Here is a 26,678-nt window from a genome sequence, read left to right on the forward strand (position 1 = left end):
GACAACTGCATTTTCCTCTCTTCCCCCTGGGAAACAGGATCTACACCAAGCACAGTCTGAGTACAAAGGAAAAGCACTGCATGTCTGGTGCTCTACTGATAAGACAGGACATTGCTCTCCACAGCTTTATTGCAGGTAATGCATGAGAGTAATCCTTTACTGCTTTAAGTAGTCCTATAAATTAGAGTGGCTGAACTAAGACATATCTGTTAGTGGTACAGTGCAAGTACCATGCCTCAATTCCCTTAAATGATGGGAAAAGTAACTACACAGAAAAAATAAATCTTTCATTGCATTTTGGTGTATTAAAATACTCCATTTTACATAAAATTTAATATTAATAATTATGAAGACCTCTTCAAAAAAAATCTGTCTGAATTTGCAATCTGTGAGAAATAAGTTTTACACACAAAACAAAGGTACAAATTTACCTTTTTTCCTATTCAACAGGAATTACATAGCGTATATCACGTGTGGAAGTATAACATTGTATAAGGGGACATGCTGGATACATTGTACATGAGAGGGCATGCCAAAACATGTTACAAAGTATCTGAGGGAGCACACATAGGGACAGTTAGCTTTTGAATGGAGGAGCAATTTAGATAGAGCCAGCACGTCTAAGAAGCAGGCATCAGAATGGAAGGTGTGAAGGGCAATTAGTTAAGTTAACTGGAAGCTGTTAAAGGAGATTGTTAAGGGTGGCAGGTAATTGAAGATACGTGACTGGTCTCAGGGATCTCAAAGGGTGGTGACTAAAATCTTTTTCTTTTGTCTGTAACTTCTCTGTAACTTGTTCTCCAAAAAACTGTATAAATTAAAAGACAAGCCCCACTCGGGGGGCTCACTTCTAAATGTATTAGCAGAGCAGCTTTGCTAATAAAACAGAGTGGTCTGATAAATTGTGAGTCTGAGTCAAACTTTGAAAATTTGGAGGTTCCACCGAGATGGCAAGCGGCTTCACTGAGGCTGTGTGATCCCTGACTGCCTTGCAGGACGATCATGGCAGCCGGCGCCTGGACGCTTAGTCCAAGCGATCCTCCACGAGACAAAGGTACACAGCAGCAGCGCAGTCTACGCCATTGAACTTGTTGGTTCCCACTCTGTTTGGGTAGGGGTCTTTGGATCCAGCTTCTGGAATCAGACATCTCAGGTAATTATTATTTTTGTGCTTTAACCGGTTTGAGGACTGTCTTGTCTTTGTGTCTATCCGTCTTCCCAGTGGTGTGTGTGTGTGTGAATCTGGGAGCCATCCCTGTCCGGAGACTGGCTGACCCAGGGGTCCCCGTCCCCACGGTCTGAATAAGTGGAATCTGCACAGCTGCAGCCGCACCACGCCTTGGGTATAACCCCCGGTGTGAAAGCAAGGGCAGTTGAGGCAGTAGCCTGTGGGCTCCTTTCTGTGTGTTGCACCGGGTACCGCTCTGCTGAGCCCGAATTTCCTTCTTGTGTGAATGCTGTGTGAAGTCCTCCTGGATGGATAATCAGAAGTCTAAGGTAGAACAGTTCCCTAAGGGAACTCCAGCTTATTTTATGTATTTTAGGAGGGGTCCGGACTCTTGTAGGTTTCTTGAAAAATGGTCCAAATTACAGTGGCCACTGTTAGGTTTTTGGGACAAGGATCGAGTGGACGCTTTAAAAAGCAAACTCGTCCTCCCAAAAACCAAATTGGAGAGAGGAGAAGTAGACTGCTTCATGCAGTGGTGGGAAGAGGCAAATCGTAGACGGACTGAGTCAAAACTCACCTCTCTTAAAAATTCTATCAAAAAACTAACAGTTCAATTGGATGCAGTCTCTCCCACCACTAGTCCGAGTGCCCCCCTTTGCCTAGTCCTGTGCAATGATCCGGATCAAAGCCGACCCCCACTTCTTTTCCAGTGGTTCCTAACCCTGCTACAATACTAGCGTCTATTCCTCCAAATGCAACCCACTTTACTGTTGTAGATTTGTGCTCCGCTTTCTTGTCTGTCCCAGTTCACTCTGAATCCCAGTATCTCTTTGCCTTCTCCTACAAGGGTCAGCAATATACATGGACTACCCTTCCCCAGGGGTATACAGAGAGTCCATCCTATTTTTCTCAAGCCCTAGCCAGGGATCTCGCTGATCTGGTTTTCCCATCAGGATCCACACTGATCCAATATGTGGACGACTTACTCCTGTGCTCCCCCTCTCTGTCTGCCTCAGAAACTGATTCACGAACACTTCTCACAGCTTTAGCAAACAAGGGTCATAAGGCTTCTCGCACAAAATTGCAGCTCTGCCAAACCTCTGTCACATACCTAGGCTTCCTTCTCTCCCAGGGCTCCCGTACACTCTCTCCAGCCCGGGTACAAGCCATCCTTAGCTTTCCCCAGCCTTGCTCTCCACGCCAGGTCAGAAAATTCTTAGGCTTGACAGGGTTCTGTAGGCAATGGATTCCCCAATATGCTTCTCTGGCTAAACCACTCCAAGAACTCACTCAATCCTCTATACCTAACCCCATGCCATGGCCACTTGAAGCAAATGCTGCTTTCATCTCCCTTAAGCAGAATTTAGCCTCTGCCCCTGCCTTAGGGTTACCTATGACAAGCCTTTTACCCTTTTCTGTCACGAACAATCTGCTTGTGCCCTCGGGGTTCTTACTCAGGAACACGGTGACAGAAATCACCCGGTGGCTTATTTTTCTGCAACCTTGGACCCTGTAGCCCAGGGTTTACCTCCTTGCCTATGTAGCTGCTGCAGCGCGCCTGGTCGAGATGTCTGAATCCCTTGTCCTCCGCTCTCCTCTCACTCTCATGGTTCCCCATTCTGTGGAAACTCTCCTTCTGCAACGCAACACTGCTCACCTCTCCTCTGCTCGCCTCACTAGGTATGAACTTTTGCTGCTTTCAGCCTCACATATCACTATTAAGCGCTGCTCCCAGCTAAACCCTGCTACCCTCCTTCCTTTACCTAGTGATGGTGAACACCATGACTGCCTTGCAACTGTCTCCGCTATCACTGTCCTGCGCCCCGACCTTTCAGATGTACCTCTCCCTAACTCTGACCTGGTATTATTCACTGATGGGTCCTGTTATAGAAATGACCAAGGCCACCTTCTTGCAGGGTACGCTGTGGTCTCTGTCTCTGAGACCACAGAAGCTGCGCCCTCACCCTCTGTGACCCCTGCCCAGGTGGCTGAACTGATTGCTCTAACCCGTGCCTGCTTTCTAGCCGAGGGGCTCTCTGCCACTATTTTTACTGATTCTCGGTATGCCTTTGGGGTTGTGCATGACTTTGGCACCCTCTGGCAGGCTCGAGGTTTTCTTACCTCTACTGGTACCCCTATCAAGAATGGCCCCTACATTGCCGCCCTCCTGTATGCAGTTTTACTACCGTCTGCCTTGGCAATTGTTAAGTGTACTGGCCACTCAGCGGCAGACACCGAGGTGGCAAAAGGTAATGCACTTGCTGATGCTGCTGCAAAACATGCCGCCACTATAAAACCTTCACCAGAAGCGTTTCTTGGTCCCCTCTCTGTCTCTGTAATGCCACCATCCCTGTCTCATCTCGCTCAGCTCCAGGACTCTGCCCCAGAAACAGAGAAAGACTCCTGGAGTACTTTGGGTTGCTCTTTGCATTCTGATTCCCTTTGGCGATCGCCCACCGGTACCTTTGTAGCCCCCCTCTCACTCTACCCGTCTCTAGCTGCCCTGCTACATGGTGTTTCGCATGTCAGCAAGGAGGGGATGGTCTCTGCTATGAGTAAGGCAGGGTGGCGGGCTCCCCATTTCAGCTCCTTTGCAACCCGCCACTGTGCCGCTTGTGTTACTTGTCAAAGCCACAATGTAGGCAAATCTGTAAAAGTAACACAAGGGTTCCGGGGTTTGTCTCAAGCACCTTTCCTACACTGGCAACTTGATTTTGTACAAATGCCAAAGTGTCAGAAATATGAATTCATTTTAGTTATAATATGTCTGTTTTCAGGTTGGATTGAAGCCTTTCCCTGTCGCAAAGCTGATTCATTGTCCGTTGCAAAATGTCTGTTAAACCACATTATCCCTACCAAGGGAATTCCTGCCACTTTGTCAAGTGACCGGGGAACACATTTTACTGGAAAAATTGTTCAACATCTAAACCAGGTATTACATGTCACCCACCTGTTGCACTGCCCTTACCATCCACAGAGTGCAGGGGCAGTTGAAAGGCGAAATGGTGTGCTTAAAAATAAGCTGGCAAAAATCTGTAGTTCCACAGGGTTAAACTGGCCCGCTGCTTTACCACTGGCCCTTATGGAAATTCGGTCATCCCCATCCCAGAGACACAAATTGAGTCCATTTGAAATCATCATGGGACGCCCTATGCGAACAATGGCTACTATTACCCCAGCCCCAGACCTAAACCTAACTCACAGCACGCTCCTCCAGTACTGCAAAGGGTTAATGCAAGCTGTGAGCTCCTTCCATTCGCAGGTGCGAGCAGCTTGGCCGACGGAACGCACCTCTGCTGCCTGTCACACTCTTGAGCCTGGTGATTGGGTCTACCTGCGGCACCACCTTCGGAAGCACGCCTTGGAACCCCAGTGGAAGGGTCCATACCAGGTACCGCTCACCACCCAGACAGCAGTGAAATTATCCAGCATCACTGCATGGATCCACGCCTCACAGTGTAAGCCAGCGCCACCTCAAGGGGACCAAGCACCTCTGCAAGACCACGCAGAACCAGCTTCAACCCCAGAAGACAAAGAGGAACAGCTTGCAATACCTTACAATCTGCGCTCTCGTAAGGGTTGCCAGAAGCAGAGGGTAAGCAGACAGCAGGACCCAACAAACAAGAAGCAGTAGTGAGCCTAGCGCCTGCTGTCTGGTGGACGTAAAACCGTGACTGCGGTTCCCTCGAAAGGGGTTGTCGGAACCAGAAAGGGTCCTGCTTCCAACATGTGTCCTTTGAGAAGCTTAATCGTCAGCTACTGTGTCCTGAGGGTCTGGGGAATCCAGAGTGACAGTGACAATTCTTTCATCCAACAACAGGTGCAGATAGCCCAGATCCTGAATATTTCTAATTGCTGGGTCTGCAGCCACATCCCAGCTCACTCACAAGCTAGTATCCCCACCATGGCAATCCCTTTGAATTCCTCAGAGCTTGCTGGAGAACCTTATCCACTTAAAAGGACATGGAAGGAAAATGACACTTGGGGGCTGGGAAAAACATATGTTCCTAAACTTATAAGTGTGGTGAAAGGAAAGGGCCACTGGTGCTGGGTGTGTAATGGGACAGGGCTGAATCTAGGGAGGAGCAGCTGTCTCCAATACATCGTGTCCCATGGTGTATGGGACTATTCAAACAAAGTTGGAGAATGGCGAACCGGGTATGGAAAGATAAACTTCCTCTCAACCTGGGATCAAACCAAAGATTCAATCTCTTGCTCCCCCTACAGCCTCCCTGAGAAAAACAGCACCATCTACAAATATCATGTGAATGCTACCTCTTCTCCCAGTGAAAATCATCCTGTGCCCTTTGGGGGATACTATTCCTCCTTCGTAAATTCTTACATGTCAAAGGGTTGCAATCAACCCTTCCCAGCTTTAATGGGACATCATTGGGTTTGTGGGGAAAATGCTTACACTGTGTTACCAGCAAATTGGTCAGGTATCTGTTATCCTGCTCAGCTTTTCCCACAATTCCGGGTGCTTCAATCCCTCCCACGAAATCGCCTCCGTAATTTCAGGCGAAAAAGGAGGGACTTGCCAGATGCTAAATGGTATGTGGATAACATAAGCCCCCTAACTTGGGAAGAAGCTGTTGGCATTTCTTTAGTCCCAGTAAGGGGGGTAATCCACCATGCAAAAAGGCTTTTAAGGTTACAAGCGGTGGTTGAGATCATGGCCAATGAAACAGGAGAGAGCTTAAAAGCTCTAGCCAAAGAAGCAGGAGCGGTCCGACAAGTGGCCCTCCAAAACCGTCAGGCATTAGATATAATGCTGGCAGCCAAAGGAGGGACCTGTGCTCTAATTGGAACAGAATGCTGTGTATACATACCTGATAATACTAATGAGGTAATAAATCGTGCTAGCCATCTGGAGCAAATTGCATACCTTCCCCACGAAGAACCAAGTTCCTTGTGGAAATGGATAAGTAACTTACTCAATTTCTCTAGTCTGGGAAACTGGTTGTTTCAAGGAATCCTGACTATCCTATTTGGAATTCTAATAATCTTTGTGTGTTTTCAATTGATTTCTTCTTGTATCCAAAACTGCACAAGACACACCATCCATCAGGTTACCCCTAACCAGAGTGCTAATCTAATGTTGCTAAATGTCACCAGTGAAAGTAATGAAAAAGAATGATTGATGTATGGAATCCAGTAAGTCATTGGTCATGGGCATAGCCTTGACCAAAAGGGGGGATTGTGGAAGTATAACATTGTATAAGGGGACATGCTGGATACATTGTATATGAGAGGGCATGCCAAAACATGTTACAAAGTATCTGAGGGAGCACACGTAGGGACAGTTAGCTTTTGAATGGAGAAGCAATTTAGATAGAGCCAGCACGTCTAAGAAGCAGGCATCAGAATGGAAGGTGTGAAGGGCAATTAGTTAAGTTAACTGGAAGCTGTTAAAGGAGATTGTTAAGGGTGGCAGGTAATTGAAGATACGTGACTGGTCTCAGGGATCTTGAAGGGTGGTGACTAAAATCTTTTTCTTTTGTCTGTAACTTCTCTGTAACTTGTTCTCCAAAAAACTATATAAATTAAAAGACACAAGCCCCACTCGGGGGGCTCACTTCTAAATGTATTAGCAGAGCAGCTTTGCTAATAAAACAGAGTGGTCTGATAAATTGTGAGTCTGAGTCAAACGTTGACACATGTATGTTAAAGATTGGATTCAGACTGCAAATCCAAATCCTGTACGTTAATCCTGATTGGCTTCCCCTCCCTCTGAACGAGGTGAAATTACATTTCAAGAGGCTAAGTGTCTGTTTCTTCTAAACTTTTACTTTTCACATCCTCAAAGAGAGAGACAGCCAACTCCTTTGCCTGATGCCACAATGCAACCACATTTATGCTGAAATACAGATATTCTTCTACATTAGCTCATCTACTGGAACTAAAGGGTAACTGGCTAACAAGCTTTTTGAATCATTCTGAATGGAAAACACACCAATACTTAAGCTTTAGCAAGGTGGAAAGCGATTTGTATTCTAGGACCTCAGAATACAATATAAACATGGATCATCATCAGCATATCTCTCCATAGCTCCACAAATATAGAAACCTTCTGTGGGGCAAGACTTTCGCTTATCAGAGACTCCTCTGATCTCAAATGATCTCACTAGACCAGTGGCTCTCAACCTGCAGGCCGTATGCAGCCCAATTAGCACACAGCTGCGGCCTAGCTGCATGCTAAAGGCCGCAGGGGCCAGCAGCGGGATCCGAGTTGCCAGGCTGTCTTGCCATTGCACTGGGGTCTGGGGCTGCCCTCAGCTGCAGCGGGGTCTGCTCCTGACCCGACTCTGTGGAGGGGTCTCTGGGTGGGGGCTGGGGAGCTGGGCATAGGCATGGGGGGTTGGGAGGGAAACTGTGGTTCTCAACCTTTGGCCCAGGTAACACATTTTAGGCCGCATATGAAGCCCACAATGATGAATAGATTGAGAGCCACTGCACTAGATCTATCTGGCGAGAAGTGAATAGTTTAAAATATCAGATTAAATCCAGAAAAAAAGCCTCTGAAATAAAAATCCATATAAACAAAATACCAGCTGTACATAGTCCTCAACAAGTGGATGTTTGTGTCAACCTGATTTGTTTTGCAACTGATGGCAATGGACAGGGCTTGAACCACTTACTGGCAATAGGACTAAACCTATTACCGGAAACAGATGCAAAAGGTTAAGAGAGGGAGAGCCAGTGAAGTCTATGGGAGATGTCTTGGCGAGAATCCCACCTCCCCAGGTACCAGAATTTCTACCAGAATGCTTTCCCTGGCCCTGCTCATAGGATCTGTCAGGGTTCCTTCCCCACTCTGAATTCTAGGGTACAGATGTGGGGACCCGCATGAAAGACTCCCTAAGCTTATTTCTAACAGCTTAGGTTAAAAACTTCACCAAGGCAAAAAGTCTTTGCCCTTGGATTAGGTAGAACGCTGCCACCACCAAGTGATTTAACAAACCATCAGGGAAAGGACCACTTGGAGTTCCTATTTTCCCCAAAATATCCCCCCAAACCCTTATGCCACCTTTCCTGGGGAGGCTTGAGAATAAACAAGATGAGCACAAACCAGCCTTGGATTTTTAAGATGCAAAAAACCCAATCAAATTCTTAAAAAACAGAACTTTATTAGAAGAACAAAAAAAAAAAAAAAAAGAGAACTCCTCTGTAAGATCAGAACAGAAGACAATCTTACAGGCAGTCAGATTCAAAACACAGAGAAACCCTCTAGGCAAAACCTTAAGTTACAAAAAACCACAAAAATAGGAATACACATTTCCTCCAGCACAGGGAATTTACATTACAAGCCAAAACAAAGAAACCCTAACGCATTTTCTAGCTAGCTTACTTACTAACTTTACAGGAGTTGGAGGGCTTGCATCCTTGATCTGTGTGACAGAGACAGACAAAAGCCTTTCCCCCCCCCCTCCAGATTTGAAAGTATCTTGTCCCCTCATTGGTCATTTTGGGTCAGGTGCCAGCCAGGTTACCCGAGCTTCTTAACCCTTTACAGGTAAAAGGACTTTGCTTCTGGCCAGGAGGGCTTTTATAGCACTGTATACAGAAAAGTGGTTACCCTTCCCTTTATATTTATGACATCCATCTTTCTTCTCTGCCTAAAGCTAGTAAGTGGTTAAGTACAGTAGAGTTAAGAACACCAAAGTTACGAACCAACCAACCAACCACACACATCATCTGGAACCAGAATTACACAATCAGACAGCAACAGAGGCAAAAAAAAAGCAAACAGTACAATACTGTGTTAAACGTAAACTACTAAAATAAAGGGAAAGTTTAAAAAAATATTTGACACGGTAAGGAAACTGTCCTTGTTTCATTTAAATTAAGATGGTTAAAACAACACTTTTATTCTGAATAGTAAAGTTTAAAACTGTATTAAGTCAACATTCAGTTGTAAACTTTTGAAAGAAGAACCATAACATTTTGTTCAGAGTTAAAAACATTTCAGAGTTATGACAAACCTCCATTCCCAAGGTGTTCGTAACTCTGAAGTTCTACAGTATGAAGCTTCCCCACCTCTGGCTTTGAGAATGGAAGAAGAGCTTTCTCCCTCCACATCAAAGTCTGACTACTGTGGGAGCAGAGCTCTGTTCTACCCCTTCTTCAACCCATGATTTTTGGGCCACCATTCGCTTCCTTCTCCGTGAAGAGCTCCAGTGTTTGTCACAACATTCCTAAGCAGCACAAGAGCAAAACTGATAGATGACTGGTGCCTCCCCAAAATTTTCCCAAGCTCCACCGGCTCTCCCCTAGTAGCCAGGCCCTGGAGGCACTCCTAGATGCTGCCCAGTGCAGCACAGTAGCTGCCTTGGAGAGTGCCTGGCTGTGGCTGGGCTTGGCTTCCGGGACAGAGGCTGAGCAAGTCGGAGCCCCGCCCCGCTCGCCCCATCGGCACTCTTAGAGTTGGCTCTTGTCCCTGGAACCTGAGCCTGGGCAGGGAGCAGAGGCAGGAGCAGCCTGCTCCCTGCCTAGGCTTGACTTCTGAGGACAGGAGCCAACTCTGAGCATGCTGGAGGGGCGCGGGTGCTCTGGTTTGCTCAGCCACTGTCCCCAGAAGCTCAGCACGGGCGGGGGCAGCCTGCTGCTGCCAGTGCCAGGAGCTCTCCGAGTCAGCAACTGAACTGCACCAGTCAGCGTGGCTGGAAGAGGCTCTGGTCCCGCCTCTTACATTCTTGCCCCGCCCCTTCCTCTCCCCATCTGGGCAAGCTGCTGGAGGGGCACTTGGCCTTTTGTGCACCTCTCACAAGTCTCTTCTGAACAGGTCAAGGTACCTGTGTTAGTCTAGTAAAACTACATGCTATCTGAACAGGCTTACTTCAGTTATTTATCTTTGAATACTGCCAACTTTTTTTTTATTATTATTTAAAAACTACAAAAGGAGATTTTATCTGTCCTGAATTAGAAAAACACTGTTGGTCAGAAATATCCGAAGACCCTGCCACACAAAGAAGCTAACTGAAGCCTACATGATTCACATAAAACGACAGTGACTCACACACTGGTGAATATCGTGTACAGTGCAGGATATGTACCTGAACTGATACTATTTTCTGTACTCTTCTTCCTTTCCTGTACATACTCAAAAGGCAGTAGGTCAGTTCACTTAGGCTACAGGTTCCAAATGAAAGATAATAAAATTGAATAATACTGAAGTGTCATATTTTGACAAGAGTGCCACATCAATGCCTTTTAACTTGACCACATTCACATCTGTTGAGATTTACATGCCCCCAAATAAAGTCTTCTAAACAGTGAAAACAGCAAGACAGGGATTTGTTTGCCCTCCTGGCTGCCTGTGACCCAAAGAGCCCCTCAATGCCCACTGGCATAAGGCCCACACTACTGTAACTGATATCTGGCCTGACATTCACTGCCTCCAACATCACACAGTTGTAATATGTATCCAAAAGGTATCTTGTAAGGTATCATATGTAAATCAATGAAAGGCTGGTCATGAACACCATTGTGTGACCTATGTATCTGTTGTGTGTGAACTCTGCAGATGAACGCCACCTCCTGGGTCCTAGTGCCAGTTGTGCTCCCCTTCTGCGTGCTAGGAACCTTCCTGTTTTCTGTGCAACAGCCAGTGCCCGCAGTGGGGCAGGGTGAGGGAGGGTGGGGGAAAATGAGGGAAGGGGGGGATGAGGGGGGAAGAGGCAGTGGGGAAGGAAAGGGGTGGAATAGGGCAGGGGGAGGGGAATGTGGGAGTGAGGCATAGGTGCTGGAACTAGGGATGTGGGGGTGCTGCCATACCCCCTGGCTTGAAGTGGTTTCCATTATATACAGGGTTTCAGTTTGGTTCAATGGCTCTCAGCACCCCCACTATATAACTTGTTTCAGCACCCCTGGAGTGAGGAAGGGGGCTGGGGATGGGGTATCCCAGGGGGAAGCAGGAGCCCAACATGCAGAGTCCCCTCGGCAGCACCTGGGGCTCCCCTGTTAACCAGGCCCATCAAACCCTCACCCAGACAAGTCCTACCCCTCTACACCTGGACCCCCGACAAGCCCCCCATCCTCACCCCACCGAGCCCCAACCAGCTGCACCTGGACTCCTACCCCATCAAGCCCCACTCCCCCAAAATACAGTACTGTAAAATTATAGTTTGCATAGGTACTCTTTATTATATACTGTACATTACTGTATACATTATACATTTGTACATATTACTGTACAGGGTTGTATACACAAAACCATGTACAGTATACTGAACTTTATGGGCAATTTAAGGGATTTTCAAGGGTAATTTGACTATATGTGATTTTAGCCTTACGTGCTGACTCCCAGCTCCCAGCGCCTCCCACCAAGGGGCAGCCCGCCCACTCCCTCCCTGCACCTCCCGATCAGCTGTTTCATGACCTGCAGGAGGCTCTGGGGAGGGGGGGGGGGCACGGCAGGCCCAGGGGAGGGGGCGGGAAGGGGGGGAGTGGAGGCAGGGCCTGTGGCAGAGCCCGGGGTTGAGCACTGAGCACCCCCTGGCACGCTGGAAAGTTGGCACCTGTCGCTCCAGCCCCGGAGTCGGTGCCTGCACAAGGAGCCGAGTATTAACCTCTGTAGAGCGGCACCCGGCTCAGGAGCCGCAGGTTGGCCACCCCGCCCCGAGGTTAACGGGCGCTACGCGGCGCCCCTGCTGGCCAGTCTCGGGAGACCGGCGGACTGAGGGGAAGGGAGGCGGAGGCTGCGCCCCGTTTCACCTGTAGGGCCGGTCTCGTCCCGGCGCCGGCGGGCAGGAAACGGGATTTAATTCTTTAACCCGATCCAGGTTTCCCGTGATCTCGCGCCCCGGGTTTATCGCGCCGAGGCCCGGCGGCTGAGCAGAGACGGCGGCGGCGACCCCCCCGCAGGGTTCAGCCCCCCGCAGAGCAGCTACGGGCCGCCCAACCCGGGCGGCCGCCCGCCCGCCCGCCAACGGTTACCCCGCTCCGAACACGCTCGCGCCGCACGACGCGGCCCGGCCCCTCACCTGCTCCGCGCGGCCCTGTCTCCCAGAGGCCGTCACGCCGCCCTCGCAACCACCGCACGGAAGAGCGCCCCGGAAGCCAACTAGAGCGTTGCCCGGAGTTGAGCCAGGAGCGGCCCCGCCCCCTTTCCGGCGGAGACTCGACCCGGCGGGCGGGGCGGGGCGGGCACTCCAGGTTAGTCTCTGGTTGGCCCAAGTCAGGGCGCTGAACGCCAGGCGGAAGGGGGCGGGGTCTTATCGAAGAGGAGGCCGCGCTCACGCGCGTTGCGGGAACTGCGCGTGGGGTCGCCGCTCGGAGCCCGACCTGGGCTGCGTCACCCAGGTACAGAGCCCGGCGGGGCAGCAGCAGGGCAGCTCCGCCGTGTTTTTCAAGCCAGCCACGGGGGGTGGGAGGGAGCGGGGCCAGAAGGCTCCTAGCGGTGAGGGGAGGCTGCCGTTCCCGGGTGTGTGATCCTTTCCCTGTCGGATCGCTGGGGAATGCAGCCGGCTCCAGGGAAACGTGGGAAATTGGCAAAGGACGTTGTGCTAAAGCCCTGCTCTGGTGGAAACTGTCACTGGCTCTTTAAAGAGCGATCGAGTGGTTAAAACAACATTTCGGAAAGAATAATTCGTGTCTAACAACGCTTTGGGCTCTAAAACCTAAAAATAACAAAATGTAGTAGCCTTCTTGCTCTTTTCCTTAATTAGCAATGGAGACTGGTCCTCTGTGGCTCACAGCCAAGGGTCTCACGTGGTAAACACCAGTTAGCAAATAGTTGCTGTCTTGTAAACGCTGCCAGACCTAGCACTTCCTACTGGGAGTCGTTCTGCTAGCAATCCCGATTAACTGTTGCCCTCCTTTTGTAGTCATTTACCCCTGTCCAAAGTGAATGTAAAATGCTGCCAAAAAAGGAGAGTATTTTGCACCCCCATTGCACAAGTGTAAACAAATATAGGAACGGGTATAGTTGTGGATCAGGGGTTTTTGTGTCCTTCATTAGATTATCATGTACTACTGGAGTGTTAACTCTAGGTGCAGAGAAGTGTACCTTTACACATAGCTGTAACATGTTCTTTATGGGAGAGGTATCTGTACCTTGGGACTGAGAGGGCCAGATTCTTTGCTGTTGTAAATCAGTACACCTTTGCTGAGGCCTCCTTACTCTTTTGTTTTCATTATGAACAATTAGACTGTCTTTCAAAGGTGTTAAGACTAATGTTATAAAATGGGAGGAAGGGGGACTGATTCAAAGGCCTGCTTGAAGTTTCACACAGAGTAAATATTTGTATTACTATTCGTTGTGTAAGTAGCACCTGCTATAGGGCGTGGTGCTTTCCAAACAGAAAAAAGGGAATGGTCCCTTTTCCAAGGAATTCAGTCTAAGTACAGATTGACAGGCAGACAAATAGGCAGAAGTTTGGGGAAATGTGAATGACATACTGTTCTCTCTTTTTAGTTAATGTGCATGCCAAGTAGATTCCCTACTAACTTTGCAGGGGGGCAATAAAAATACTTCTCCGAAACTTCCTTCTGATTACATGCTAGTTTAACTCAAAGCAGAGTCAATGTAGCTATACAACTTAATTTGGTTGAATATGGATGGTAGTAAGAGGCAAGAAGGCATCCTTTAAAAAGTGGAATTTAAATACTAGTGAGGAAAATAGAAAGGAGCATAAACTCTGGCAAATGAAGTGTAAAAATATAATTAGGAAGACTAAAAAAGAATTTGAAGAACAGCTAGCCAAAGACTCCAAAAGTAAGTACATCAGAAGCAGGAAGCCTGCTAAACAACCAGTGGGGCCACTATACAATCGAGATACTAAAGGAGCACTAAGGGATGATAAAGCCATTGCGGCGAAACTAAATGAATTCTTTGCATTGGTCTTCATAGCTGGGGTGTGAGGGAGATTCCCAACCATGAGCCTTTCTTTTTAAGTGACAAATCTGAGGAAGCTGTCCCAGATTGAGGTGTCATTAGAGAAGGTTTTGGAACAAATTGATAAACTAAACAGTAATACCTCGCCAGGACCAGATGGTATTCACGCGAGTTCTGAAGGAATTCAAATGTGAAATTGCAGAACTACTAACTGTAGTCTGTAACCTATCATTTAAATCCGCTTCTGTACCAAATGACTGGAGGATAGCTAATGTGATGCCAATTTTTAAAAAGGGTTCCAGAGGTGATCCCAGCAATTACAGGCCGGTAAGCCTGACTTCAGTACCGGGCAGACTGGTTGAAACTATAGTAAAGAACAAAATTGTCAGACACATAGATGAACATAATTTTTTGGGGAAGGGTCAGTATGGTTTTTGTAAAAGGAAATCATGCCTCACCAAAACTACTAAAATTCTTTGAGGGGGTCAACAAACACGTGCACAAGGGGGATATAGTGTACTTAGATTTTCAGAAATCCTTTGACAAGGTCCCTCACCAAAGGCTCTTAAGCAAAGTAAGCTGTCATGGGATAAGAGGGAAGGTCCTCTCATGGATCAGGAACTGGTTAAAAGACTGGAAACAAAGGGTAGGAATAATGGTTAGTTTTCAGAATGGAGAGAGGTAAATACAAGTATCCCTCAGAGATCTGAACTGTACCAGTCCTATTCAAGATATTCATAAATGGTTTGGAAAAAGGGGTAAACAGTGAAGTGACAAAGTTTGCAGATGATACAAAACTACTCAAGATAGGCAAGTCCCAGGCACACTGCAAAGAGCTACAAAAGGATCTCTCAGAACTGGGTGACTGAGCAACAAAGTGGCAGATGAAATTCAGTGTTGATAAATGCAAAGTAATGCACATTGGAAAACATAATCCCAACTATACATATAAAATGATGGGGTCTAAATTAGCTGCTACCACTCAAGAAAGAGATCTTGGAGTCATTGTGGATAGTCCTCTGAAAACATCCACTCAAAGTGTAGCAGCAGTCAAAAAAGCTAACACAATGTTGGGAATCATTAAGAAAGGGATAGACAATAAGACAGAAAATATCATATTGCCTCTGTTTATATCCATGGTAGATCCACATCTTGAATACTGCGTGCAGATGTGGTTACCCAATCTCAAAAAAGATCTATTGGAATTGGAAAAGGTTCAGAAAAGGACAACAAAAATGATTAGGGGTATGGAACAGCTTCCATCTGAGAAGAGAGAAGACTGGAAATTTTCAGCTTGGAAAAGAGATGACTAATGGGGGATATGATTGAGGTCTATAAAATCATGACTGGTGTAGAGAAAGTAAATAAGGAAGTGCTATTTACTCCGTCTCATAACACACAACCTAGGGGTCAACAAATGAAATTAATACTCAGCAGGTTTAAAACAAACAAAAGGAAGTATTTTTTCACACAACGCACAATTCAGTCTCTGGAATTCCTTGCCGGAGGATGTTGTGAAGGCCAAGACTATACACGGTTCTAAAAAAAGAACTAGAGAGGTTCATGGAGGATAGGTTCATCAATGGCTATTAGCCAGAATGCGCAGGGATGGTGTCCCTAGCCTGTTTGCCAGAAGCTGGGAATGGGCAACAGGGGATGGATCGCTTGATGATTAACTGTTCTGTTCATTCTCTCTGGGGCAACTGGCATTGGCCACTGTTGGAAGACAGGATACTAGGCTAGATGGATCTTTGGTCTGACCAAGTATGGCTACTCTTATGTTAAATACATAATTTATCAATGTGCAGTTCAAAAAATATACTTGTCAATAATAGGACTCTTGCATAGTTCAAGAATTACTGTTTTAAATTAACAGTGTGAACTTGAAATCAAGTCAACTTTAATAAGTGTTAAAGGTAGTTTCAGGTACGGCACTACACTTACTCCTGAGTTTCCATGCCAATTCTTAGGGCCTCTAATTGAGAAGCCATGATCCTGCAGATGTTTTCACACATGTTTCTCTGTAAGCATTGAAGTCAATCTAATAACTCATATACTTAAAGTGAAGTAAATGTGAAGTAGATATGTAAGTGTCTGCAGGAATGGGATGAGGTTGTCTTTATTTTATTTTATTTTATTCTGTTGCTGTATGCGCAGGTAACTAAGGCCCTGATCCTGTAACTGCCTGGGTATAGGCATGTGCTTGAGCAGGTCTACCCATAGGCTTGGGATCTAACTGACTATACACATGTTCTGCAGTCAAGTGTGCAAAGTAATCAAGTTGGGGAAAATAATACACCAAAATAATTTTTCTCTGATGGGAGGAGGGGTGTCTTTGGGAAACAGACCATTAAGGGAGCAAGGAAGAAATCCTATAGACAGGTTGTTCAATGCCCTCTGTAGGGTTTCTTCCACCTCCCTCTGAAGCATCTGGACTAGATGGGCCACTGGTCTAATATGGTAAAGTAATTTCTATATTCCTGTTACACTGTCATTTCTCTATAATGTCCCTTTCTTTTTTTCCTCCTGTAGGCAACTTCCAGGGGAACACTTGACCTGATATGGCTTTGATTAACTTACAGAGTTTCCAGTTTTATTCTTCTACTGTACGCGCATGCAGATCCCTGGGAACACTAAGAAAAACCTTGAACCACCTTAGTGATCAAGGCAGACAGCTAAGGTCATGGTGCTGTGGTTCCTCGGTCTTTGGCACAGTACTTTCAAGGGTTAGGTTTCGGTGTGTGTTTTATAGAAACTACCATGCAGAACTCTGGAACCAGCCTAACTCCATTACAGGAACTGTGCATCTTCACAGAGATGCTGGGAACAGTTCTAAATCTGATGGCAAATGGATGGATGAACAAAAATTTTTCATGGAGCTGAACAGCTTCAGTTCATCCAATGAGATTTTTAAATTTCTGAGTTCTTTAGAAATTATATCCGACACCATGGCGGCAGCAGCTTTACAGAGAATCTGTGAATTTGAAGTGGATGACAGTGGATTGAAGAATCCCAAAGACATATTGGAGAATGAAGTCTTCAGGGCATTATGCTTTCAGTTTGAACATGAATCACAAAAGCTGTCAGACACTGGTCTCGTGACTGCATTGCAGGCTTTGATAAAGTTGCATGTAGATCCCTGGAGTACTTTGATTGTGCGTTTGGTATCAGAGAGCCAGGAACGGCTTGATAAGGGACAATTAACCATTAGAAACCTGTGTATTCTTGGAGAAAGCTTGCTTGATTTGGAAGGCCCAGGTTGTACAATGCTAGAACAAATTGTGAACCAAGTACAAGGAAAAAAGCTTGAAGAATGGACCACTGAGGAAATAGCAATGGTTTATGGAATGCTGCAGATGAGTATTACAGAAGAAGGACAATACCAAGACTTGTTAAACCACATGAACAATATCACTTTAACCTTAGTTCCCCAACTAAGCCCTAAATTGATAAGCAGAATACTGAATGCACTGGTTATTCTTGACCAAACTCAGGCAATTCCTTTAGTAATAAGACTATGTAAGTATTCAGTGAGGCATGTCCCTCGATTCACAAATGATGAACTAGCAAATGTGCTGGGAGCTTTCATACACTTTGGACATGCTGACCAATTCTTCACAGAAGCACTGGAAAGGCTTGTTCCCAAATCCTCCTTCACCATGCACCCGGAAGCAGTCAGCAAAGTCATGCAATACTGCTGCAGAAAGCTGATCCGTTCTAAGCCCATCTTTGATGCAGTGGCAGAAAGTTTTGCTTATAATGCCGACAAATGCACCACCAGACAGATTGCTGAGTATATTGTTCCATTTGGGACACTCAATTACCTACCACCAAGTGCTCCCTCTGTCTTCAGAAAACTTGAAAGGATACTAAATGCTCGCTTTACTCAGTTTCAGCCTCACACCCTGCTGAATCTGCTCCACTCATGCACCCTTATTGAGCGTTACCCAGTAAACTTTCTGGCAAAAATATTTAACCCCTATTTTCTTCAACAGCTACAGGGTAAGGGAACTAAGTTCATCTGTGTCTCTGGTACTCTGTATATTAGCTTCTCTCATACCAGCTCCTTGCCAACCTATGTGTCTCAAACTCCACAATCAGCTGTTGGAGCTAACTGAAGAAGAGGGGATCAGGAAGTTGAAGGTGCCTGTACGAAGTTTAGAGACAGAAATTTCGAAAGGAGAGCAGAAAGATAGGCTCCTTCCCTGCTTTAGCTGTTTCTGATTAAATAATAATACTTAGCACCTTCGTATTTTAAAAGTGTTCCATAAACTTTAACCAGCTGATCCTCAGAAATTAGTAAATACTATCCTCGGCTTACAGATCGGGAAAATGAATCACACATTGTGGGGATGGGTGGAAGAGGCTTCCTTTCCCATGTTTAATCCACTGGAACTCAGTGCCTCTCTGATGTCATGATATCTTGCAAGATAACATGAAGAACCCAGATCTTGCCAGATATTTATTTTTCTTCAAAATTTAAAAATACAGCTATAAGTAAGTGAGAGAGATGATTTTCAAATATTTGATTTTTATATGTAACTTTTAAGTTTATGTGCATGTTCTGTTAATGATTCAGGATAAAGCAGCTTTTATGAATGTTTCTTTAAAAACAACTCCCCTTTGTACAATGACTTGCATGGGAATTCTTGTTGAACACACATCTGTACTGAATGTCTGAATCTTTTTGTTTCAGCTCAAACACCAGGTTTGGATAGATTTGTCCTCTCCCAGCTGACCCAGCTCTTTTTAACAGTTACCTTGGAGTGTCCCTTCTATGAGGTAGTAGATATAAGTTGAAATATTGTTTGGGATTTTTTTAGTCCACATAGTAATCATTGCATAATTGTTCCTTCTGAAGCAACATAATATAGACCAGTGGTCCCTAAACTTTTCAGGTTAATGCCCCCCCCTTGTCCCTGTCTGCCCCTCCTTCACCCCCTGGGCCAGGAGTGGGACCGTGGCTCTGGAGGAGGGGGGAATGGAGCTGCGGCCCAGGGCCAAGGCTGGGGCCAGTACTGGGGCAGAGGCACGGTCAGGGGCCGGGAGCTGCAGGCAAGGCTGAAGTAGAATTGGGAGTGGGGCTGGGTGGCACTTCCTCCCTGCCCCCTGTGGGGGCAGGCCCAGGCCCTGTTGCACCCTCCATGAACATTCCTCTGCCCCCCACAGTTTCGAGACCTCTGATATAGATATATAGGTCTCTTTTCATGATTAAAATTGTGAGACAATGAGCTTGTCCTACTTTATTTTTCTGTTCTCTGCACAACCAGTTACATACAATGCACCATATGCAGCCATTTAAAAAAAAAATCCCAGTGTGAGGTCATACAGTGGAATCTGTCTGGTTGCAGAGGGAAGGGTTATTGGCAAGGATTTCAAAAATGTGTAAAAGAAACTTAACCTACTCTGGCTGGCAGTTTGTCTGACAAAACATTTATTGGCAGGAAAATGCTAATTCATCAAAACAAACTTTTTGGAGGAAAGGCTTGGTCTACCCTTTTAATGGCCTGATGGTGCGAGATGCTGAGTGATATCCACACCCCTGGGGGTTGAGGGTATGCAGCATCTCACAGGGTCAGGTTCTTATGGTTTCTCTCACAACCACTACATAAGAAACAGCTGTCCTGCTTCTCACACTTTAATCCATAGAAATTCAATATAATATACAAAGGCTGGTGAGAAAGGGGGCACTGTGATGAGGGGACTGCTTCCCTTAGCCTGAGATATGTTATAAAGCCTGTAGTTGTAGGTGTTGGGGATGAGGAAGTGACAAACTCTTTGGACCATAAATGAAATCCTGCTTTAGGTATGGAGGACCTTAAGAATTAGGTCTTTATGAAGAACTTTATGATGAGAAAGATGGAGTCTTTATTTTTCCTATCCCATAGGAAAGCCCAGTGGAGGAGCTAGCATTTTTTGTCTAGTGGGAGGAACATCTGAGTCATGGGATCTTCTCTTCTCTTCTCTTCTCTTCTCTTCTCTTCTCTTCTCTTCTCTTCTCTTCTCTTCTCTCAATTTCTGGCTATGTAAAATGCTGGCAAATCACTCTTGCCTAATTTCTTTACTTTCCACAGGAAAGTAAAGTGTTGTCTGGCCCAGTTGTAAGAGTCTAACAGCAGTGTTGTCTTTTTCTCCTTGTTTCCTGTGCCTGGGTCTGGAGGGACAGGGCAGAGCTGATGTTAGTGTTGGAGCTACAGAATTCCGGGACTCACCTGTAACTGACAGGAAGTCAGGAGGACTGGAAACCAAGCACATCTGGCAGGTGTAGTTACCATGACTCAGACAGCAGGGATCTCAAACAACATCCATTGGGAGTGAACTCACCCATTGCACTGAGCTGTGCATAGAAGACATTTCCCTTTGTTTTTTTTCTTTGGTATGAGAGGATATAGAAGGTAACACAAGCTCCTGTGATTCACCAAGCAGCTCCACTGGGAAATTGAACCCTTCAGGCTTGTCTCCTTGCAGCCTGTAGTGTGGACTAGCCTAGGCCATCCTTGAGGCTGATGGTGGATGAATATATATTTGAACATATAATAAGAGTCTTGCTTGAAGTGTTTCTGTTGTTTTAGTTTGGTGTAGTATTTGCATCCTGTTTGTTAGGGTCCTGATTCAACAAGATTCTAAAGCACATTATGTACACTCTTTTACAATAATACACTTGCTAACTATTAAAAAATAGCTTACCCGCCCCATTATTTTTTAGTTTCTTAATTACCTGCATATGTAGGAAATGTTTCTATGTGCTACTGAGGTAACTGTAAGAGCAGAGCAGATAGAGGCTTAGATTTTATCTTTTTTCTTGCTAAGTGAAATTTTATGAGTATTTCCTTTTCTTTGCTCTTTTGATAGGGTCCTAAACTCCTTCCAAAGTATCGAGTAAAGTCCTTTCTCATACCAGGCCGTTCACTGGAGTCCTCTGTGGACGTTCACCTCTACAACAGGGTGAAGACTGGACTAGTTGATCTGCTAGGAACAAGAATGTATTTTGCTTCTCATGTGTTGACACCATATTGCTATACATTAGGTGAGTGGTGATGTCATTTTTTAAGGTAGAGGTGACTGGACCTATTGAGGTCCCTTCCAGACCTACACTTCTCTGATTCTGTGATTATTGTCACACTGTCTGGAGTGGCTCAAGACTGAGAGTACCAATTTCAGGGCAGACTGTCAAAAAGCAGGGCAGACACCCCAAACTGGTGGTGTGATCTGTAATTAGATGTCACCAACCCAATAACAAATGTGAATTCCCAAAGTACAACCATAGTTTGCTAATGGAGTCACAGACAGTCCCCTTAGACATTCCAGTCTGTCTTGCCACCCAGGCAAGCTGGACTATGTGGCAAATGGTCACTTACAACAAAAATCACAAAATACTCAGTTTGCTTCCAGTCCCAAGAGACGAGTCACTTATCCCAGATCAGTTTGTTCCTTAGATCTCACACCAAAAACAACGTTGGTAACTAACTAAAAGTTTATTAACTAGGAAAAAGAAATCAGAGTTATTTACAGGTTAAAGCAAGAAAGCATATACAAAAGTGAGTTTCAGTCTCTGATTCAAAAGGTGATAGAGTTATAGTAATCGGTCAATTCAAAGCATCTTTGGGGCTAACCCCTACCAAGTAGCATGGGGATCTCTTTGCTTATGTTTAGGAATATCTGCCCCTCAGTCTAAACAGCATGAAAGAGAGATTCAGTTTCTCCTTGTCAGGGATTTTTATCCCCTCCACTCCAGAGTTCAAACTGATGGGATGAGGTCTCTCCTTCCTGGAGGAAATTAGGAGTGCAGTCAGTAATCCTTCGATGCTACACAATGCTTAATTTGCCTTCAGTGGCCATGGACAAGCACTTTACCTTAATCAGTGCTGTATGTCCTATTTGGCGAGTTACAAAATTATAGAGGTTTACAATGCAAACGCTCAGTGTAACTTTATACCATGGGCTATAAAGGTTATAAGTGAGATCAGTATATGCAACATATTACAAGCATTTTATAAAGTCTAAACACATTCTTATCAATTTACCATCTAATATCTATTTTGATAATGCTAACACACAGGAAAGCAAGACTGGTTTCTAGCTATGCATTTTTAAGTGTTCAGTGGGGCCTGGGGCCTTGGCATGAGCTGGGCCTTGGCATGAGCTGGCACTTGGCCTACCAGTGTCACAAGTAATATTATAGTAGCGGAACTTTGCATCTTGTTGTCACAGTTTAGAGCAACTGCACCTGTATTCCCTCTCCGTGGTCCACGAAAGGTACCCATTTTAGTCTCGCAGCTCCTCAGCCATCACCTCTTTGGAGTAGAGACCCATGTCTCCTTCCCTCCTGTCTAGGATTTTTCCAGGCTGCACATTTTTCTGCCTACACTGATAGTCACAGCAAGCCATACTGCCGAAACAGGCCAGCAGCTGCGCTTTGCTTTCTCTTTGAAGGCTGTGAACAGGTGTGATGGCCAGCAGTTACAGTTACCTCCCAGCTCTTTCTATGCAATACAGAAAATGTGCAGTTTAATATATTCTTATTTGTTAAATGTATATTGTGATCTCTCAGACCAAAAAAAAAAAAAAATCAGACAAAATTAATGCTATAAACCTTTTTAAAAAGCAGTGTTATCAAAATGTCATAGTTTGAAATTCAAAGTTCTTTAACTGACTCATGGCACAGTGCAGAAAAAGAAAACTGAAAAATAGAGATTTTTTGTTTTGTTTTAAAAAAAATAAATTTTGTTTTAAACCATCTCCAAAATGTCTTGTCAGGCAGGGAAAGGTAAGCTCAGATTTGCATGTGCACACATAAATTTTATTTAGCAGGAGTCCACTCATTTTAAACTTTTGGGTGGAAAGGATATTTTATTAAGAAGTTGGTGGGGTGGTTAAAATGAGATCTAGAAAGGAAGTTACTAGGTGCATGCAGTGTTATGCACTTACATTGTAGGCAATACAGCTATGGAAAAATGAAGATATGCCACTATCTTGTCTTGAATGTCAGAAAATTCTCCACTTCAAGTGTGCATGAAGCCAAAGAATCATTCCTTGATTAAAATCTTGGCAAACTGAAGGTCTAGGTTGTCCGTGGTAATTGCTGGCTGCCCAGATTATACATACCCAGCAGTTGCATAATTTACTTATGTCTTTTTTAGAAATATTTTCCATATGTTTGTCTGCCTTGTTTATTCTTTAATCATTAACCGCCTCTTTCTTCTTAACTGCTTTTTAGACGGGCACATGGATAGATGTAATTTGCAATAGAAAGCTACGTTCGTTCTTGGGGAGTGTCCGTCCCTCAGGGAAAAATATTAATACAATTACAGTAAGCAGTGTATATTGTATGAAAGCATTTGTTTTTCTTTCCCACTCGTCCCTCCCCCAACCCAGATGTTGAGATTAAATTAGATGAAGAAGGCTTTGTATTACCTGCCACCCGATATGAGGAGGTGCACAGGAGGTAAGAGAACTACAAACACTAGAGGCAAAGACCATCAGACTGTGAGATTACATTAAATTGACAAAAATGGCAATATTCAGGGTGAAATTCTGGCCCGATTGAAGTCAATGGTTTGCAGTGAAGCCAGATTTATACCCTGGGTATCTTAAAACCTTGACTTGCAATGTATCACATATAGAGCCACATTGTGAGTGGTGATGAGGGACAGACGAGGAATTCACTCTTCACTATGTAGGAGCCAGAATGGATAACACAATTTTTATTTATTTATTTATTTATTAGAAAATTTAAATCTAATTATTTTACTTTCTTTATTAGTTGTTTGTTTTCTTACCATTTTATACTTTTAAGTTGCTAAAGTGGATGTTTGGTACTTGTTTCTTTAGTTTCCTAATTGTAGAATTTCAGATTTTACATAAAGATCTTTTTTCTATTAATTAATTTCACCTTTAAAATGTCATCTGTGCTGAAAAAGTTAAGTCCAGGGCCTTATTAACATACTTCATGTGAGACCAGCACAACCTCAGTGACTAAATTGATGAGCAAGGAATTTATACTATATTTGCTATTGGACTTTCATAAGTCAAGGAAGCTGAATGCTTTGACCAGGCTGTACTCCTCCATCACAATTTTCAGTCTGATATCCGTGGGACTTGTGCTCCTAAGTCATATAGGTAGTTTTGAAAATCGCACCTATAGTTGTCTAAATGTGGGGTTAGGAGCTTAAACATAGCCTCTTACTTTCAAAAAGTTTGGCCTATGTTCACAATAACTTTTAATTTATTGAAAACTGCACATTGTGAAAGATGAGGCAAATTTTGCTTTGGAATGACAAAGGTTTTATGCCATTGAGAGACATTTTTAATCAAAATACAGTTTTTGGCCTTGATGCTGCAAACCTTATACACATGCTTAACTTTAAGTAACATTCATGTAAGTAAAGCTACCTGCATAAGTGTTTGCAGGATCAGACTCTTGTTTTCAGTATTTTGTTTTTACCTGTATCAGTTTTGTAAGATTCAAATAAGATACCACACCAATAGTGGCATTACAAATAAACAATTTAGGTAATTTGATTCATTATATATTTTAATGTAAAATTGCTATATAAAATTTTTTCAAATTAATTTTAGAAAGTTTCAACCTGATTTAAATACATGATTTAACAAAAAATCAAATTGTTTAAATTGCTTGATTTAAATCACTCTACCCTGGGAGGGGCCAATCATAGTAGCAGCCCCTCTGCTCTGACTCCGTGAGGGACTATGTGCTCTAAAAGGGTGTGGGGAAGAGGCAGTATCCTTTGCCCCCTTCCCTGGGGCCCACAAAGTAGGTCTAATAATTGATAACGTTGTTTTTAAATGCACTTTTGTGTTTGATTTTAGAATAGCCCTGTGTATTGATGGTCAAAAGAGGTTTTGCAGCAACAATCACAGCCTTCTAGGCAAAGAAGCTATTAAACAAAGACATTTGCAATTACTTGGTTATGAAGTTGTGCAGGTAAGGGCTGAAGCTATCAGCTAGTGCTTCTCTAGCTAGAAAAAGATTGAAGGCTAATTTATAATAAAGGTTAAAGCTACTGCTGCAAACACTTCCCATGCTGGTTGTGGACTTGCTCCGGTTATGTGACCTCTTCTGTTTCTTGGTCTCTTCTTCTGGTCTTCCTTTTCTTTTTTATTATTAATTCATTCTTTCTGCTTGCCAGTTGCAAATTTCAAGAGCACTCAGCTCCTATGACTGTTTTAAGATTCAAATCCTGGTTCCATTGACTTCAGTGGAAGTTTTGTCACTTGAGTTCAGTGAGACTAGGATTTGTACCTAAATGTCTCACTTTTTTTTTTTTATTTTCAAAAGACCTTAACTGGGATTTTTTTAAAGGTGAAGGGTTTCTTGGTGTGTGTGGTTATTTTTATTTTTTTTCCTAAGAATACATATAAAGCCTCTTTTCTGTACATAGAATCCCCACAACTAGGTCATTTTCTTTATTTTGCTTGTTGTTCATATTTATTTAATTTTTGCTGAAAGACTTTTTTCCTGTGTGGATTGAAGTAAAATCCTTTTTTAAATTTTGCAAATGGAGAATTTGTTATAATCAGCTAGTGCAATGCACCCAACTTTAGTAATTGACTCTGATTCTGCAATGAACTCCACACTCAGGCAGTCCCTATAGGGTCCACTTGCATGGAGTCAGCTGCAAGATTGGAAGCTTAATTTGCATTTTTAAAAGCTTAACAAAATTTGACATGAAATTATTCATTCACGAAAATTTCATTTTATGAAAGTTAATCTTAAAGAATATTGACTATAATGCAGTTGTTCATTTAAAGCAATTTCTCACAACCATTTCTCTCTTTAACTTCCAGATTCCATTTTTTGAGTTTGAGACTTTAGATAACAACAGAGAGATAGTAGAATATCTGCACAAGAAAATTTTTCCTCGTACCTACAGGCTCAGCTGGTGATACAATATAACAATAATAGAATACAGACTGGTCTACAGCACCTCTAGGTACTGTGAAGTGTAAATATTTTGTGAACCACTCTACTTTCAAAGTAACTCCTCATGGGATGATTTTAGCTTCCGAATGTGAGTCTCTCCAGTTCCTGGATGGATTGATGTACAAAGAATTAGAAAGGGCAACAGAATTTATTTTGTTTTGTGTGAACATTTACTGCAGCTGAATAATAATGGAAAATGCTTGCAAAACCGTTCATGCTGAGTTTCCTGGGTATTGCACTTTTCCTTTTAAAGTTGACAGAGATATGCTTATTATTAGACAGATATGCTTCTCAGTGGTACAATAAATTCAGTTGCACAGTGTCAAATTGTGCACTGTCTTACACTGTGCAACACTTTAATTATTGGAGTTTCCAAAATATATAAAGCAGGGTAGAATTTTGCCACTCATGTGACATAAAAGGCTTAGTACTTATGAAACAAATTTAAATACCCTAAAGTAAAGTATGGTTTATTATCATAATTGCATATATATTTAAACTACTGTTAATTTCTTTAATAATGTGATTTAAGTATGCAAGTTTTCTATTTACCAGGAATTTTAAATGTAAAAGAAAATCAATGCACTTCATTCATATTTGCTCATGTTCTTATTTATATTTCTCACCATTTTAGATTTCTCAGCTGTATTCCATAGAACCTAGAATATTACTGGTTTTAATGTTCAGTGACTCTAATAAAGAGCACTATTGCCCACTGATCACAGAGTAAA

At 43.9% G+C, this 26,678-nt stretch overlaps 2 protein-coding genes across 8 annotated transcripts in view; one reads left to right on the forward strand and one right to left on the reverse strand.

The window, feature by feature from the left end:
- The window catches only part of MTRR (5-methyltetrahydrofolate-homocysteine methyltransferase reductase), a 118,313-nt gene extending 106,075 nt beyond the window's left edge, over positions 1-12,238 (reverse strand). For 6 of the 7 annotated variants that reach the window (XR_012667096.1, XM_048839549.2, XM_075125461.1 and 3 more), the window contains exon 1: positions 12,151-12,238. The gene's annotated coding sequence lies outside the window, so the exon portion shown is untranslated. Of the gene's footprint in view, positions 1-11,881; positions 12,015-12,150 lie in introns of those variants that run through there. The other variant, XM_048839548.2, reaches the window with a different exon arrangement.
- Positions 12,239-12,380: 142 nt separating this feature from the next.
- On the forward strand, positions 12,381-26,666 carry FASTKD3 (FAST kinase domains 3). Its single transcript, XM_048839562.2, has 7 exons — positions 12,381-12,469; positions 16,536-18,005; positions 18,700-18,785; positions 20,856-21,030; positions 23,379-23,448; positions 24,834-24,948; positions 25,812-26,666. Exons 2-7 carry the CDS (start codon positions 16,565-16,567, stop codon positions 25,908-25,910), a joined length of 1,986 nt encoding a protein of 661 aa, XP_048695519.2. The 5' UTR covers positions 12,381-12,469; positions 16,536-16,564; the 3' UTR covers positions 25,911-26,666.
- The last annotated feature ends 12 nt before the right edge of the window (positions 26,667-26,678 follow it).

This window comes from Caretta caretta, chromosome 2, assembly GCF_965140235.1.
Source record: "Caretta caretta isolate rCarCar2 chromosome 2, rCarCar1.hap1, whole genome shotgun sequence".
Classification (NCBI taxonomy): Eukaryota; Metazoa; Chordata; order Testudines; family Cheloniidae; genus Caretta; species Caretta caretta.